At 39.5% G+C, this 18,222-nt stretch overlaps 1 protein-coding gene across 1 annotated transcript; it reads left to right on the top strand.

Annotated features, from left to right (window-relative positions):
• The first annotated feature begins 20 nt into the window (after window positions 1-20).
• LOC119721971 (ras-related protein Rab-5B-like) lies at window positions 21-13,970 on the top strand. Its single transcript, XM_038191941.1, has 6 exons — window positions 21-176; window positions 3,402-3,738; window positions 10,213-10,364; window positions 11,142-11,264; window positions 12,428-12,521; window positions 13,672-13,970. Exons 2-6 carry the CDS (start codon window positions 3,579-3,581, stop codon window positions 13,788-13,790), a joined length of 648 nt encoding a protein of 215 aa, XP_038047869.1. The 5' UTR covers window positions 21-176; window positions 3,402-3,578; the 3' UTR covers window positions 13,791-13,970.
• Window positions 13,971-18,222: the final 4,252 nt, after the last annotated feature.

Raw genomic sequence — 18,222 nt, 5'->3', positions numbered from 1 at the left:
TCACGGACTTTTTTCTATCGCAAACGAGACTTCGTCACGAGATTTGTCACCGAGCCGATGTCATCATCGTACGGGTTTCACGCCCTAATCTGCATGGTCAATGTCTCTTCCTGTACTTTTTATGTGTCGTCGCTTCGAAGAAGCAAAAAAGTTTTTTAAAGTTTCGGACCACGTAGGTGAGAAAATGTATTATTTTTTTAAAGGGAGGGGTCAGTACGGTTTATAAAAAATCCTACAAATTAATTTTTGTGGCATTGAAACTTTCTGTTGTAGCATCAGTTTAACTTCGAATGTTGTCTGGAAAATGGCACATATTTTTGCATAGCCATCCCATAGCGTACTGTGCACTGCCACTGCCCATTTAATTATTGCACACAAACAAAATAAAATGGGAGTCTAGTCTCTCTCGAGCTCAATGTTATTTTGAATTACGCCTACGAATTCGATTAAAACTTAATACAAGGGAGTATGAAATAGCTTTTACTAATAAAATTAATAAAAGCATACTGCTTGCATGGCTTGCATAATCATTGTTTGTTTTTGGTCCGTTTAGTTAGTGTAAAAAAATCATGATTGTTCTCAAAATATGTCGTCATGATCGTGTTTCAATGTTTTTTAATTTCATGTTTGGTTTTGGCTTTTTGCATAACAATTTGATCAACATTACATATGATTTAAGAGTTTATGAAATACCATTGCCAAATAACGTCTGTCTCCCATTAACCATCCATTCTTGCCTAATTACAATGATACTTGATCATTTGATAGTGTGTATGAACTATAATTTTGTTTTTACGTCACATGAAGCAGTTCAATTTTGTTTTCAGTTTATTGCGTTGACAAACAACTTAACAAGGACAAGGTCACCCAGCATCAACACTTTTCTTTTGAAGCCAGTGGGAATGGCCTTGCATACTTGTTTAATCTCCAATTACTTTCCATAGCAGAAATGCAGAATACCCCGCAACTCAACCACCAGGTGTGACTCGTACCCACGACCTCCAGCTTACTACAACTTGAACCTACAACTGCAGATATTCTTGTCACTCGATCATTGTCGATCACCAGGCTTGCACTTGCAGGGTCGGCTGGCTGGTTCGAGTCTGTTGCAGCAGCAGCTACCAGAACCAAATTATGATCATATGATGGAATTTGCGTCTGGAAGACTTAACTTTTACATCGGGTTTTGTCCTTTACTGAAGTAATTTGTAAACACTGTATACTCGGTGTTGTCCAAGGGCTTGTGTGGCTTTGTGAGAAAAAATTCACAAGCTTACTCGAGTGGGACTCGAACCCACGACCTCCATCTTACTAGTGCAGACATTGCCACACGACTACCAAGCTTGCTGGATTCGGCTGGCTGGTTTGAGTTCTAGTGTTCAGACAACTCCAAGTATACAGTGATTATAAAATACATCGATGAAGGGTAAACCCCAAAACAAAAAGATGTACGTTTACTGACAAGGTGAAGGACTAACGATGTGCATTTGATGTGGGCACCAGTGTGAAACAAGTTTGAAGTTTGACTGGACGAAAATGATTTCCCCCTTGTTAAATTTTCTGATGCGAAGAAATATTTGTTTCTGGCTTCTGGTCTAGTGGCCAAAAGTGTTTCATCTAGAATTTTAAAAAGTGCCTAACTTCCCGTGGCTCAAAAAAAAAGGGGGAGGGAGGGGAAGGTGGAGGGGTGGGGACTGGAGGGGTTGGGGGCAGGGTTTGGGCGGAAGTGTGTTACAAATCACTTGTGTTGGCAACGGTCAGTACTGTCAGTTAGGAATGTACAGAGCCTAAAAGTTCCATTGGTGATCCATTCATGGTGACAGGTACTGGAAAACCCGGTCACCATTATAAAAAAAAAAATTGAATTGGAAAATGTATGTAGCACGGCTGTAACCGAAATGAAACCAATACCATGTATAAACACTGGGAAATTCCCTATGGTAATAATCCTGTACGACGATTGGGAATTTTGTGGTAGAGTGTGTAAATTTGGCCTGAATTAGATTTGTATGTTTTTCTGCACTCATGGTCCCAATCTGCCGAGCGGCTGAATAGATCTATCTCAATTTAGCTGCAAAGTACTTGACCATTTTCAGTGTTAGTCTGGTACATGTACCAAATGCAGATTTGCCCCAATTCAGAATAGATTTTGTGTCTGTATTGGCTTCCCTTTTCTGCATACAGAAACACTTTGCCTGACCTTTTACTTTCAACTTAACTTAATGAGCTGGAGTGAAGTTAGGCTCAGTGACATGATCATTGCAAAGTATGTTAAGAGTGAAAGAAAGTGCGGTCAAACCAACCAGGAATAGGTTCATTTGAACGGCATGGGAGGCTAAAAATTGGTTTGTGTCCACTGTCCAACAAATCACTTCTGTTGGCAACGGTCAGTTGGGAAATACAGTGCCTAAAAGTTGCATTGTTTATCCATCTACAGTGAAAGGTGCTGGAAAACACGGTCATCATTATAAAAAAATAACAAAAATTGAATTGGAAACTTTGTGTAGCACTGCCAAAACAAAACCAATACCGTGTATTATAAACACTGGGGAATTCCCTAAAATAATAATTCCCTGCAATGATGAGTTGATGGCAAGTAATGCAACCTGACGTCTTTGCTAGATGGTGTAACACAGCTACATGTACCAGGGCACCAGCATGTCCATAGCAGTGCACACACTGGTACCCTCACAGCTACTTAAGTGTTGGTTAATCAATGTGGACCATTTGCCCAACAAACTTGGCTAGTCTCAAAACCTGTAGATTTTACACAATTCTGTTGATTAATATGAGCTAGATTTAGCAAGGCATTTTTTGGGGGGAAAGATTGTATTTCAAAATATTTTGATAGTTTTGTTTCTTGGTGTTTGCAATATAACCATTAGGCCAAAAAAAAAATAAGTCGGTCTCTGGTCAGCGCGCGCGTCGATTTTAATCATGCGCGTCGATCTTTTTTTTTTCCAAAATGTTCCGCGGTAGCTTCAACAGCGCCCTCTATTTCCGCACCTCATCAATTTTTTTTTACCAAAGAGCACCAAGGAATGGGAAATTGCACCAAGGCAAATGATCGAAAGCAGTGCACCAAGGCAAATTATGGAGGACACCAATGTTCATGAGAACACCAAAAAAGCAAAATAGTACCCCACCTTGTCTGTACAATCCAAGCTTGAAGAAAAGAAAAAAAAGTAAAAAAAAAAAAAAAAAAGCCGCGTGGCCGCGTCAATTCCGGAACTTTGGTCTGACCAGAGACCGAATATTTTTTTGGGGGGCCTTACATGTAAATTTGTGGTGATTGTAATAAAGCCATTTTGTTCCCAATCCAACTGAACAACTTCAGATACATTTATGAGTCTTCATTCTTACCAAAAATAAAAAAAAACCTTCTTTATTTGTTCTTCCAGGATGTCAACTTGAAAGTACCCGCCTTTTTTCTCTTGGATAGACTGTGAAACAACAGAGAGATTTCTGTACTGTGAGAGTCAAGACACAGACGAGTCAATTTCATATTGACTTGAATGTCGAGCTAAAGAAACATTCCCACTAATTAAAAAAACAACAACAAAAACTGTGTTTGAGACATGGCAGCAAGAGGCGGTGCACAAAGACCAAATGGGACACAGGGGAAGATATGTCAGTTTAAATTGGTGTTACTGGGGGAGTCGGCCGTGGGCAAGTCCAGTCTAGTGCTACGGTTCGTCAAGGGTCAGTTCCACGAATATCAAGAGAGCACCATAGGAGGTGAGTGCAAAGATCTCTTTTTTTTCCGCTCTTTTGATACTTGCGGATCCAGTTTATAACCAATATGCTGCCTGATTTGGGAAGTTACTCTGAGGCAAACTTGGAAACCTGGTGGTCAAGTACGCTGCATTAGTTTGACTCGCCTTCCGGAAGGGAAAATAACGACAAATTTGTGGTACTTGCTACTGTGGTGAGCCACGCCCACTGCACATACAATGACATAGGGGTATTGCCCTAACCCTCCAGGGTATGTTTGCTAGAACCCTGCCAAACGTTGCAACATGCAACACTTGATTGAGTGACAAGCCTGCCCAGTGTAGCAAGATCCATCAGGGGAAAAGTCTCAAGGCCACACTGCCTCAGAGACCTTGGTAACCGCTTGCAGCAGGATAATACTGTGGCATTGTTCAATGGGACTTGGCTCTCATTGTTTCAGAGCCGGCCATTCATGCACTGGTGTTGGTAGCTGAATGCATCAAAGTGCACCAGTTCTTTTCACCTGATGCACTTTGTTGCGTCTGGCAGGGTTAGGGTTAATACGTGTGCCTGTCTTCAGGACCACATGGCATGTTCAAACTGCATGCAGCGTAAGCACGTGTGCAGTTCTCGGATGTTGTGCATGTAGATCAGACAATAATTGCCACTGTGACTGGTCAAAACATCATGCAGTGGGGCTGAATGGATGGGTTTAAAGTTAGCTGCAAATTACGTAACCATTTTCAGTGTTAGTCTGGTACCAATTGCAGATTTGCCCCAATTCAGAATAGATTTTGTGTCTGTATTGGCTTCCCTTTTCTGCATACAGAAACACTTTGCCTGACCTTTTGCTTTCAACTTAACTTAATGAGCTGGAGTGAGGTTAGGCTCAGTGACATGATCTCTGCAAAATACATTGTACATCAGGACGATTTCTGTTTGATCTTGTTGACCTTCGTATTGTGAGAGTGTCATGATTACTACAATTTTGTGAAATGTCTGTCCCAACATGCCCAACATGAAACTAATGTAAAAGTGAAAGAAAGTGTGGTAAAACAAACCAGGAATAATTTCATTGGAACAGCACAGAGGCTAAAAGTTGGTCTGTGTCCAACATCTGTAACTTCCATTTAAAGCCAGAGTCCATCATTTGCAGCTATCCAAAAAGTAACTGGCGTAACTGTTGTTGAAAAACATACTTGGTTGAAAGATAGTAAGGGTACTAAACTCCCTGTGAAATTATTCTTTCTGACAAGCTGTCATTTTGAAGAAATCAACAAAAGAAGGCCTTTCCAACGGTGCTTCCTAAGAAGCACCGTAGGAAATTCAAATTAGAAGTTTGTTTTGTTAATCGGCGAAGCGCGCGCAAGCATTGGCACTACGCACATGCGCCCGTGGTTGCTATAATTCGTCACATCAGAGCGCAACATCGCGTAGCTGCAATCAGCTCAGAACGTGTCTCGGACGCTGAATCCAGGCCCAATTCAAAACAGATTCAGCAACTTTTGTTTTGAAATCGAGATCCGAGAATGTTGTTTTTCTCGAAATAAACAGCTAAAGCTGAGCTGCAATTTCATCAGGTTAGTTGTACAGCACCCTTCTTTAGATCTTGAGCACTTTTGTTGCTTCAAACGAACAAAATGCACAAATTACAAATGATGGACTATACCTTTAATTTTACTCTCAGTATTTAATCAGGCTATGAAGCCAAACTGACAACAAGGAAATGTTTCCACTGGAGGTTGTTTATCCCAAATACATGTATACGTACTGTACATGTATGCAGATTCATATTGGGCATTCACCTGTGTGCATGCAAGTTTTCATGAGTCACTGCATAAGAAATGACTAGACACTTTGACATTTGACTTTCTTTGTTTCCCTGTGGTGATGAAAGAAAAATTGCAACAGCTAGATAGCACACATAGGTAGCACATGCCATGACAATGAAAACTGAACATGTTTAGGTGGGACATGAATGTAGGTTGGCTTGTTTTCATTCTGTTTAAAAACACAGCTTCCGATTACATGCCGTTTGAAAATAGGGTACATGTACATGTAGGTCAGATTTTTTAAAACATTTTCAAACTCTTTTTGGCTGTTCCGCAAAGTTGCGGAAAAGCCTTTGTTTTTGTTCTGATTGTTTTTCTTTCTTCTTCATCTTGTTCCACACCCAAAATCCCATAGACTTTGTACATGTCTTTTGTCGGCGCCACTTTTGGCATTAATCTTTGTCCTTCATCATTCAAAGTTACCATAGGCATAGTCCCCATAGCAAAGTTGAGTCTTGAAGATTGACGTCATCATGACGTCATCATGTGTCACGTGACGTCATCTGAAATGTGCATATTTTAAAGTCCTATATCAACAGTACTGTAAGTCCGATTGGGTTGAAACTCGGTATGTAGGTAGACCGGGATGTGTTATAGGTAAAAATTAAAGTAAAGTCATGATGACGTTATTATGCAATTTTATAGGATTTTTTGAATTTTTGGACATTCAAGCCATATCTCACGAACGCAACATGCAAAATTCAAAATTCTTTTTGCATTATGTTTGTTAAGAAGCAGAAGTAATTTTCTTTTAGCCTCATACGGCTTTACCTTGTTTGCCAAAGGATGGTTCAGGTGGAATGTCCTGAATCTGAGGAGAAAATCAATTGTAAAAAGTGCAACTTTTGTGGTAATATTCTTAGAGTTTGACTATGTGTCATAAGGTTGTGATGGTAGTTGCGAATATTATCATTGTTTGATTCCAAGGTTCATCTGTAATTCAAACAGTAGTTGCCCTTTGACCCTCATGACCCATCCTTCATTGGTGAACCTCTATCAGTTTTACACGTCACTGTACAAATGTACATGTTTGTGGTTAATAACCAGAATTAGTAGGAAAACGACCAATAGTAATATACAAAAATACATTCATGGGTAATCATGGTTAAAATCTTCAGCAATCAAATCCAGCGTTCTGATGATTAAATGCAACTGACTGTCATTCTGTGTATCCCTGCCCATGGCATTGGGCTTATGTGTACAGTACATACGTGTACATGTACTGGACTCTGTGCATGTGGACACAGACGCATTACATTTTCTGTGTTCCACTTGCTTGTGGGATACCTGATAATGCTTCATAACTACTTTTGAAAGCCTACATGTAGCTTGCGGTGTACACTGCGTATGTGTATGTTTGCACACGTGGCATGAATGCCCAATTAGTTGATCTTACGGCTTGAAATCCCCGAAAATGTTATGCTTTGAATTGTTTACTTATCCTATTTCAAAAGTCTTTCAAATTAACATTGTTTCGTTTAAAACACGTTTTGTAGCCCAATTGGGCGCATTCCAGCAGGTAATGTCCCTTTAATTAACTTAAAGTAGTAAAACCTGTTTTCTCGTCTCGTGGCATATATAGTACAAGGCGTTCAGGAGCTCTGCCTTTTGTAACCGTGGGGGGGGGGGGGGGGGGGGTACTTGTGCACAGAGCATGTTGATGTTTACATGTGTACATATATACATGTACATTAAGTGTCATGTCATACTTGTTCAGCACAAATGTGCAGCTGACTTGCATGTACATGTATGCACATGTACATAAATGATACTGATTTGCACAAACATCACTGTGGCTGTGGGAAAAAGAATAATCAATATTATTCTAAGCGGAGGCACTTGTTCTGTGCAAAGTAATTTAATTATGCATAACATCACAGTTGGGCTTCCTAAATGCAGAATTGCAGATGTATGACATCTACCGGGTACGTTGCTGGTATATATACAACACAATGTATTGCCTTTGCTTTTGAGAAAATAGTACCAAATATTTGAATCACAATTTGTTTACAAAAATTATTAACATAAACCACTCCCGTGAGGAAATAAAATTGAACAAATGTCATCATGAAAGCCAATTTATATTTCATACAACTGCAAATGCTATTAACCCTAACTCCCTGGGGTAATTTACTAGGAACCTTCCTCATTCTTGCAAATCCCAACACCATATGGTAAACTGTGCACATAAACAGTTGGACACCCAAAGCACAGTCAGTTTACTAGTGCAGTACTCATCCTAACAGATCCCAACACTTCTGGTGTTGGAGCTTGGCTGGTTGGGGATCGTTAGGGTTAAACGAAAATCACATCATGGAACATTTCAGAGGAAATTCAGAACCATTAAAAAGCGTTCGTGTAGATACTTGCCAAGACAACACAAATTTGCATAATTTACACATGTATGTATGCATTCACATGAACTGGCCTGGCACATACATTGTACATGTACTGTGTGTAATACTCAATAGTATTCAGAATAATGATTTTCCGATTGAGTCATAAATTGTGTGGGAGTGCCTTATCCTGGTACGCTGCATGCCTAGGCAGGCAGGTCATGCAGTAAAAAGACAACACCTCCAAACGAATTACGTGGAAATCAGTTCCGATGCTCAGTCAGCAGTCTTCAGTTTTTCAGTGTTTCGAGTATAAACACGGCTAAAGGGCAAAGGATGTGTTTCGTGTGAGTGTTTGTGTTCAGGAGTCGATCGCAGCGAAGCTGCCTGCCACGCGAAGCTGGCAAGGTGAAGCCTTGTCTCTAAATAGGCTTCATGAGAATTTGATTGAGGTTGGTGTAGTGAAATAAAAGAGAAGTTCTGTTATATTCATATCCTTTTCCCTCTGGACTATTGAGCCCGTGGACTGTTAAGCCCCTCAAATCACATTCAGCTTGTATATGGTGTGGGTCAGCCTATAATCTAATAAGCCGACTGGTAGTGTTGCAGAGCTGTGTAACTCATCAATTGTGCCACAGTGTCGATTATACAAACCCCCGGCCAAGCGTTCGCAGGCCTACATGTAGCCTGCGCCACTAATGAAATGTCTCGGTTTCTCAGTCAACGCTGTCACCGTGCTCATGTTAAGCCCCGGCACTGATACACACAAACACAGCGCGTACATGCGATGCCTGTTAACGTATGATAATCACAGTTGTGAAAGTGAATCCTCGGTTGGGTCTGATAGGATCGGGAGAAAAAACAGATGTGGCCCAGTTGAGTGGCATCTTCTGAGGATTCCAATGAAACGTGCTGCAGATGATTGTGACATGGATGCATCTTGTGTGTTGCAGAGCACACAGTCACTTGCTGCAGGGGAAATTGATGCTTGTTTATCTCTTACTGTCTGCCTCAACTTAATGGAAATTATACTGGAAATCCATTAGCCATACGCACTCCACCGGGAGATTGTGCACGTTTATGAGTATTGTGATTTCATCGTACTAAGGGCAAGTGACTTTGGCAGAAACTAGACCAATGTATTTGTAGCCCAGCCCCTTAGTACATACATTTTGTGTACGCATTGCCCAAATAGGCATAACTGTTCATTTGCATATTGTGCACATATTTTATTATATGTTGGCCATGTGTGTGTACATGTATGTGCATCCATCAATGGTAACCCCCATTGATCATTCAAGCTATGATATTAAGTGGGGCATATCGTGCATATCATGTATTTTCTCCCCTGTTGGCAATTGATAAGAAATGTGACAATTTGTCACTGGGTACTGAAATTCAGCAACACAAAATTCAAGCTACCCAGACCAAGCCAATTATGAGTCATGTGATATTTAGCTAATGCAAGGAATGAGCTCGGAAGTACAGATCGTTGAGCTGATAAGAATCAATAAGTGATATATTAAATCATGGTGGGTATGTGCATGCACAAGTAATCATCTTTATTCCCGCCTTGGCCTTTTTTGTTAGGATTCATCCTCAATCCTTCAAAATCCTTCAACATCCTCCAACTGCCACCATGGAAAAATTGGATACAGCCTCAATCCTACAAAACCATCAACTATTTCTTGAATTTTCTTCAGTGGAGGGGTGACTTCTGCCTCAATCCTTTAAAATCGTCCAACAATCACTGTATTACAGTGTGGGTGATTTCAGTATGACGCAGGCCTCGATTATGCATGGCTGAAAATACAACATGCTTGGTAAGGCTTAAGACCTTGACACAGTGCATTCTTCATAAATCAAATGACAATTTTTTGGGCACACAGGCTCAAATCCTCCAAAACCACCTGATTGATTTTGAAGGATTGATGACAGTTAGGAGTAAATGCTCTCAAAAATGTATTAACCCTCCTGTTGTTTGAACAGTCACAGATAGTCAAAAAGCCTGCCATGCTTTTTACAATCACCAACAGTTAAATCATAAGGTCAGGCAAGCACTGTGACAAGTCAAATTCAGTCAACAGACAAAACCAGGCAATAAGTAGGCACAGTTGGCTTAACAATCACCGATAGTCAAAGCATAGCTGTATCAAGTTACACAAACAGTCACAGCCAGTCAATCCTGCTTTATGTAGTCTGGGAGCTCTTAACTGTTGAAAACAGTCACTTGATTGATTTTGACTGAAAGGACAACTTTGCACAGAATGTACATTTGCATCGGAGGGTTAACTGAATTTCTGGGCTTGTTTATTTCTTTTTTTCTGCAGCTGCTTTTTTGACACAGACAGTCTGCTTAGACGATACAACAGTAAAGTTTGAGATCTGGGATACAGCGGGACAGGAGCGATACCACAGCCTAGCACCGATGTACTATCGGGGAGCCCAGGCAGCCATTGTAGTCTATGACATCACAAACCAAGTGAGGCTCAAATTTATAATCAGGCAATTAAATAACAACCAACTACCATTCTGTTTTTCATTTCTTTCCCCCTGGCTTTCAAGGCATACAGGGGGATATTGCGATCGTGTATTCCTTGTGTGTGTCCGTGTGTGTGTGTGTTCCAGTTCACTGTATTCAGTTATCAATCTCAACCAATACTGAAAGGTGGTCTGTGGAGAGAAGGTTAAGGTCAAAACAATCCTTTCCAATATGGATATTTACGAGGTCTCTGGAGAGCTCAGTTCAGTATTACTAATGACTCCAACATGTGGGCCTTTCCACACTAAAAGCCTTGTACAAAAGTGTGACATGGGTTTAGGAAATGAAGCAGGATAATAATATCAAGTTTGTCCCATTTTCCACTCGTACATTCCCACCCCATTGTTGAGGATTATTTAAGACTTTCCAGGCACATTTGACTGATTGTCCTTACTGTCTGTATACAAACTGCCTGCATGCCAGGGGGATCGCACACTTTGTACTTGCAGTATTTTTTATATCTCAAGTCTTCAATGCTGTTAAGATTAACAACAGTAAAAGGATTTTTTTTTCAAGACTAGACAAAAATTGTTAAAAAGTGCACATTCAGTCAGATATCCGTTGTCTACTTCATACATCCATCCCTAAAAGATAAGGGCACCCTCAAAATGTTGATCGTACAAATAGTGAGTATAGCTTGCATTATGCATATCATGTACTCGATATTCAAGTCAGTCTGGTTATATGCGTGTGCATTCTATTTTTGTTGTTTTTTAGGACACATTTGCACGGGCCAAGACATGGGTGAAGGAGCTGCAAAGACAAGCGAGTCCCAACATAGTTATAGCGTTAGCTGGCAACAAAGCTGACTTGGCCAACAAGAGGATGGTAGAATATGAGGTAACAAGCTTTTTTTTTGCTTAGTTTAAAGGCACATATCGCAACATGCCAAGTCACGTCGCTTTGTGCTCAGTGTTCGCTGGTATTCGCGGTCTCCCCCAATGTAAAACCTCAAAAGAAACCGCCCGTTCTGGACAAACTCTCGGTGCTGAGATTTGTTTTTGAGCAATTTGCTCCAGAGAAAGCTGTAGAAAAATGGGAATCTAGACTTATTTATTTATTTATTTTTTTTAATCAAAGTGTCATCTTAACGGTCAGTAACTTTTACATGGGATAATCGATATATCGAATATGCACGCTATTGGATTTCCAATACATCGATTATTGAAAATTGACGGTGCTTACTACATGTAGCTCACTAATGCTGACTGACTCACTGTCACTTGTGACATAGCCTGGTTGTTGGTTAGTGGAGAGAGCTGGGCAGTGCTATTGTATAGGATTACCCCGTAATGGGCTAAATCTGGCCCATTGTGTACACCACATGCATGTAGAGAGTTGTACTGACTAGCCATTCTGAATCAATTAATCAGAATGTTGGTGCCTTTTTAGCCTTACTAAGCTTGCCTTGTTTTATGTGTCGTATTATACAAATAATGTGAGTGCAATGGTAAGAATAATTTCATGAGGTGACAGATGACATGTTCCATTCCACGAGGCGAAGCCAAGTGGAATGGAACATTTCATCTGTCACCGAATGAAATTATTCTTTCCATTGCATGAACGTGAAACATTAATTATTTGTTTTATATAACACCTGTATAAATCCTTGTCATCTGATTGGTTGACTTTTAATAGCCAATTTATTCAGGTTGAAAACTGTTTAAAAGTTCGACAAGTTCATCATATTTATATTTATGCAAACTATTCGACAGGTTGAGAACAATCATATTCAATTTATCAATTTATCTTGATATAAAACAGCGCCACCACCAGCAGCAGTGACAGCGTACAATGGACAGTGCAATAGAACTTCCATTGCACTGTGCGCTGCGCGCCACGCGCGCACCGTGCGTTGGTACGAATAATTCAATGACATGTGATCAACGATCCTCCAATCAGATGACGGGGATTTATTCAGGTGTTGTATAATTGTAACTGTTTTTGTTGAGATTTTTTTTTACCTTTTGTGTGTGTCCTATTTGCCCTTTCCTCATTGACAGGAAGCCCAGGCATATGCTGAAGAAAACAGTTTGTTGTTCATGGAGACATCAGCCAAAACGGCAATGAATGTAAACGACATATTCTTGGCAATTGGTGAGTTCACTTGAAAGTTATTTGCACTCGTTTCCAGTTTCAGACTGCCAATCCAGGGTCGTTCTGAACAAAATTTTATTAAAAGCAACCCAAATCTACCTTAATCGTAACTCCCTAGCGTCTTTTATTAGGAACTGGACCAAGTCCATCAAAATCCATCGATCACTGCGCTTCCAATACAAAACTGTACATGACATAATGGAATCCACCACTGATGCACTGGTTGACATTCACGGACTTGCTACACATGGCTTTTATCACAATAGCAGTACAGGAAGCTGGGCAAAATCAATCGGATACCCCTAGCACTGCTTCAGGCTATTAGGCCCAAGTCCATCATCCTCCATCAATATTTAGTCATGCCAGGCCTCCTGGACCAAGTCCCCCAAACTCCACCAAAATTGGGGGATGGATTTTGATGGAGTTGGGGTGGTTAGGGTTAAGAGATTTTGGTGTAAAACTACATCTCCATTGCCTAGACTCTATAGAGTTATTCTGAAAGTCTGCAACAGTCCAACTTTTGATGTAGTGCTCCGAACTGTTTCAAACATTGAAATGTCTCATTTACTTGTATTGGAATCGTCAGAATAATTTCATTCAGAGTGACTTTGGAACGCCCAACTAAAACCGGCATGTGACATTTGTTCTCTATCTCTAAGACTGAGAGTGATTCCATCATATCAGAGAATTTTCGGGATACTTGCGCTGATAGCTGAATCATTTTGCAGCATTCCAGATCAGAAGCTGGCTTGCGTCTGTTTAAAAACATGGATCCTGGTATCAATAACATAACACAAATTTCCTCAAAAAATATTGTTTTCTATATTTCATTTTAAATATTTTGTTTACATGTTGCAATAGATTTATTGTTCTTGGAATTGGTCCCACACAGGAAGCAGTCCATAATTTGATCATCCTGATGGTTTTTTTGATGGACTTTTACAACAGTCATGTAAATTTCCCATTTTCATGCTGACAGTAGAATACAGTTGTTGCTTGCATAACATGGGTTATGCATATATTTTCTGGCTTTATATTTCCTGGATATCGCTATAAAATTATTTTATGAGTATGTGTGTGTGTTCGTACAATGAAAGAATTACCCAAGCACAAGAATATAACTGACTTTTTTATTGATATCTCCTTACAGCCAAAAAGCTTCCCAAAAGTGAGCAGGCGGGCGGAGCCGGGACTGTTCAGAGGCAAGGTGGGCGGGGCGTGGACCTGACGGAAAACCAACAACAGACGTCGGGTGGATGCTGCAAATGAAGGCTAACTTCACCATTCTATTATCTCCCTGTACAAATAAGAAGAAATTACCGTCGGGGTTAGGAATGGTTGGAATTGGGGGAGGGGGGAAGGGGGGGGGGGATATGAAGATTTTGGGGGTTGTCGATGGCCGTTTTTGATTTGACATGATCATAGATGTATAAATATACAGGAATTTGACAAATTAATGTGCACACTCTGAGTAATTTTTCACTAATCGGAGAGTGATCATCATTCTTTGAAATCCACCGTTTTGCAAGATTGAGGAAGGTTAAGCCCAGCCACTATGACATCACGTACGGCTCCATACCCGTTGAAAGTTTGAAAATATTGTGTACCGTGTGCATTTGTCGTCATTGGATTTTGGGTTTGAATCTTTTCCCTTGTCTGTTTTGTTAGAGATGCATCAATCAAATTGGCGCAAGATTTGGATTTCTGTAGAACTTGAATCATGGAGTCGATCTATTTAATTGACAAAATAATCTGGCTGTCTTTTTGAGTTGAAAAGACCCACTGTTCAAGGAAAGAAGGCATATCCACGTTGTGAATATGCTCGGACTGAAATTAACAATCTTGCTCTATGGTATAATGCCACTCTGAATCCTGTTAATTGGGTGGTTTTTGTTTTATTTGCAGCATAGAATCACTCCAACTAAAAAAAAGTAACCAGTTAGATCACTTTTTATCACGTGAATGGCTGTCACTGAAAACAATTGCTCTTTTTTTCTTCAAAAAGCATTTTAATTCAATAATTGTTTGCAATTCAACACTTGCTTGATTGGTAAACTTTGAAGCTTTTGAATTGTTTATGTTTACTTATATTGTATCATTTGGGGCTGTTTAGCAAAGACATAATTACACAAAAAAATGTACATACCAGCCATGCAACTTTTCCTCGGATCCGCTGATTTCCTCGTTTTTTTTACTTTTCATGAATGCCATTACAAATTGAAAAACACTGTACAAAATCCTGTGTGATTTAGAATTTCCTCGTTTTTGTTTCTAAATTCCCAGTTGCATGCCTGACATACAATGTGCAAGCCTTTTTTCGGAATAGAAACCCATGTCTAGCTTTCGATAGTTTCTTGCACTTTGAAATGTGATTTCGGTGTAAAGAATTGCTCAGAGTGTGCCGTCTCTTTGAGAAAACCACGTTTTTTTCAGCCCGCCCTAAAACACCAATGCATTCTTTAACACTTTCTGGCAATCAATTAGCGTATTAAAAGACAGAAAGGAACACTTCTCTGGCCCCACAAAGTGTATATGAGACCAGCTCCCACAAAACCTGGACAAAGTTGCAGAAGTTGTTTCCGCACCAAGGGCCTGTGATGTCATTTTTGGGATGGAACTGACCATGTTGAGGTTTAAAGATTTTCTGAATCAGTTACTAGAAATCTACAACCTCAGTGACAGTTAAACTACAAAGATCTACTCATGCTTTTACATCACAGCGGAACAAAGACCTTTCTTCAATTATGCAAGGTGTTTACTCCAGGTATTACATAGCACCAGTCAAGATCCAAAATTTGTAATAATATAGTTCGGAAACAGAATTCTCTCATTCAATATTTTGAAGAGAAAGCAAGAACATTGGGCTATCATTTGCCTCGGAACAAAAAATAGCTCAAAGAGAAATAGCACCCAAGTACATTGCAGTGCAAATAAGGTGCTTCTTGTGTTGGGCGGATTTCTAAAGTCTTTGAATTCCGTAGAGAGAAACGTTGGGTGAAAGATCTGTGACTAACATTTCCAAAAATATGTCATTTCCATGCCGACGACTGCCATAGGGGAAGGAAACATGACTAAGTAATGTCACGTGACAATCAAAGTGCTTGCAGTTCATGTGGACTTCACTTTGGCAGAGACAAAGTTTGAAACTGAATATATAAACTCAATCCAGTGATAGACCGCTATTGTGGCTATTTAATGTGGCAATGAGGTGGTTGTATATTATATAATGAGGTTATTGTTACAGAGAGGCAAAGTAATCCTTCTCTTGATTCGCTGGGTCTCTTTGGGCTTCATGTTTTTAATGCAGTCGGTCAAGAACATAGTATGCATCTTTCGTTTAGTTTTTTTCTGTTTTTGTTGAAACATTGGCTGTGTCTCTGACTTTGGCTTGAGTAGAAGCCAAAGTCAGTCATGAACCCAAAGTTTCGAAAAAGCCCATATATATCCAAGACGCCAGCATCCTGGAGTTGTTTCAACTAAAGGTGTGCGGAGCAATGCTTTTGCTTAGCGTAATGTGTTAACGGTTGAAAATGTTTTATGTGCTACTGCATTCAGCTTGCCAGTTGAATTTGATGGCTTAGCACAATGAATTGTACTCTCAATAAGTGTAGAGTTGACACTTTGATGTGTTAGTGTCACCATTATAACAGTTGAGGGCTCTGTGTACATGTAACCCCCTCAACGGTAAGAAAGGGAGAGTTTGGGGTGACCATTGGGAGAGACATTCGAAGACGCTATGGCTTGTGCACATTCAGAACGAAAGCAGTTGTGCAAACTGCACGTGTCCCCTCCAGGGGCTCTCAAAAGTGGTCAAAAAGAGCCCTCTCTTGTTGGCGCATGGAGCCCATAAAATGCAAGGTGTTGCAAAAGTGACGTCAATTAATGGGATAGGCTAAACAAATCCATGAAAAGGAAGACTTTCAATCAACTGTCTGCGAAGGTCAAAGGCATTTATGACACCACCCACTGGAACTTCAGAAAGTGAGATATAATAATTATGTATAATGGTACCCACAAAAAAAATGTCAACATAACCAAGGTTGATCAGATGAAAATTGTACAGACCATGTTGAACATTTTGCAAAAGAGCGGACTTATTTGTATGTAGTGGGTAGAAAATCGGCATTTAATATATATTGTGTATTGACTGTTTAGACCTCTTTTTTTCGCCATGTAATTATTTTTTATTTTGATCATGAATAATTGCTGTTCCTTTATTAAAAATTGGAATGGCCGACACATGTAAAGTGAAATGAAAGCCAGGCGTGTAGAATCTTTAATAATATAGTATTCATGAAATGTACGGTTTATACGCTAAATTTGGGGGAAGCTTAAAGGCTTGAGAATGTATTGATCAGTATGCAGTAGCACCAGATTGAAGGCTATTAATGATATAGGTGCATCCCCCCGTAGAATATAATGGTTTCACCCAAATTAATGGTGTAGCAGTTGTCCATAGATCACAACATTGAGCTTAGGAGGGATGGTTCATGGTTGAAGGGGAGGGGGGCTTAAAGGAGGGGGAAAGGCTGTATTGTAAATTAAAGGTGGTTATGGTTACTTGTCTCAACTGAGAGGACACACATTTTTGCATACTTGTAAATTGTATTACGTAGTTAAATTAATATGCTACTTCCCCCAAAAAACATAAGTGGATTCACCCAAATTATTGATAAGTGGGTTATTCCACTGACTGGAGGGTGGACCACCGGGGGAAAATCGAGTAGAATTTGGCAGTTTCTATCAAAATAAAAATGTTAATTATGTTGTACAAAAAGTGTCTCGCCCATAAAGACAAAATTCTTGCTTTTCTTGTGAAATTCCTTCTGTACAAATCTTTAATGTTTATAGATAACATCAAGCTAAACCCCCCATAAATTGTTTTTTAATCATTATTCGTGTCCATTTTTCGTTTGATGTATTTGTTTATGTAGGTTAGGTTTTCAGTGCATAATCTCCATGTTATTAACTCCTAATTTAGGAATTGGGGGGGGGGGGGAGATAGTCTTTCAGAAAATGACAAAAATGCATATACTTGCGCATGCAACTGCATTACATGTACTGTCCATGAGTGAAAAACGCCCCCACTTAACACTGTCATTTTAAAAATATTACTTTGAAATAACTATCGTTTTAAATTATTTGGAGGTCTTAATTTTACAGCTTATGAACAGAATTACCACTTGTACATCTACACTTCGTTAGTTTTTATCAGCTGGTCGAAGTAAACATTTTTTTCTTTGTCACTATTAATTTGGCAGAAATATTAGTTCAATTTACATTGATTTACTTTTCAAATGGTACAGCCATGGAAGATACAGTTTTTGTTTAATTTAATTTTGTGCATGTTTATTTAACCATTATCGTGCCCACATAACCATAACACAATTCATGTATGTTATACCCATTCCATAGCAAAATAGTCCTATTAATGCACGCGTATATCCTTGAAATCTCAAATGTCCCAAATATGTAGTTTTTTAATGTGCACTGTGAATTCACTTAAACAAATACCAAAAAAAAAAATAATAACTTCATCTCATTTAAACTCGGATTGGACCAAGTACAAGCGCATTGTGTCTGATGTTTATAGATTTGTGTATTTCTTTTTTCTTTTCTATATCTGCCAGTTGTTTAAAATGATGGTGTTTGGCTGTATATTATCTTGCAATGGTAAGTAGGCAAATAGATTTGTACCAAA

This window comes from Patiria miniata, unplaced genomic scaffold, assembly GCF_015706575.1.
Source record: "Patiria miniata isolate m_02_andy unplaced genomic scaffold, ASM1570657v1 HiC_scaffold_14, whole genome shotgun sequence".
In the NCBI taxonomy this organism is placed as follows: Eukaryota; Metazoa; Echinodermata; class Asteroidea; order Valvatida; family Asterinidae; genus Patiria; species Patiria miniata.
The sequence above is the reverse complement of the archived record's forward strand: the minus strand, read 5'-3'. Positions and strand labels throughout refer to the sequence as shown.

Coding starts and splice junctions, on each gene's coding strand:
- LOC119721971 (XM_038191941.1), top strand. CDS start 3,579: ATGGCAGCAAGAGGCGGTGCACAAAGACCAAATGGGACACAGGGGAAG. Junction 10,365..11,141: donor TCTATGACATCACAAACCAA/GTGAGGCTCAAA, acceptor GTTGTTTTTTAG/GACACATTTGCACGGGCCAA. Junction 11,265..12,427: donor AGAGGATGGTAGAATATGAG/GTAACAAGCTTT, acceptor CCTCATTGACAG/GAAGCCCAGGCATATGCTGA.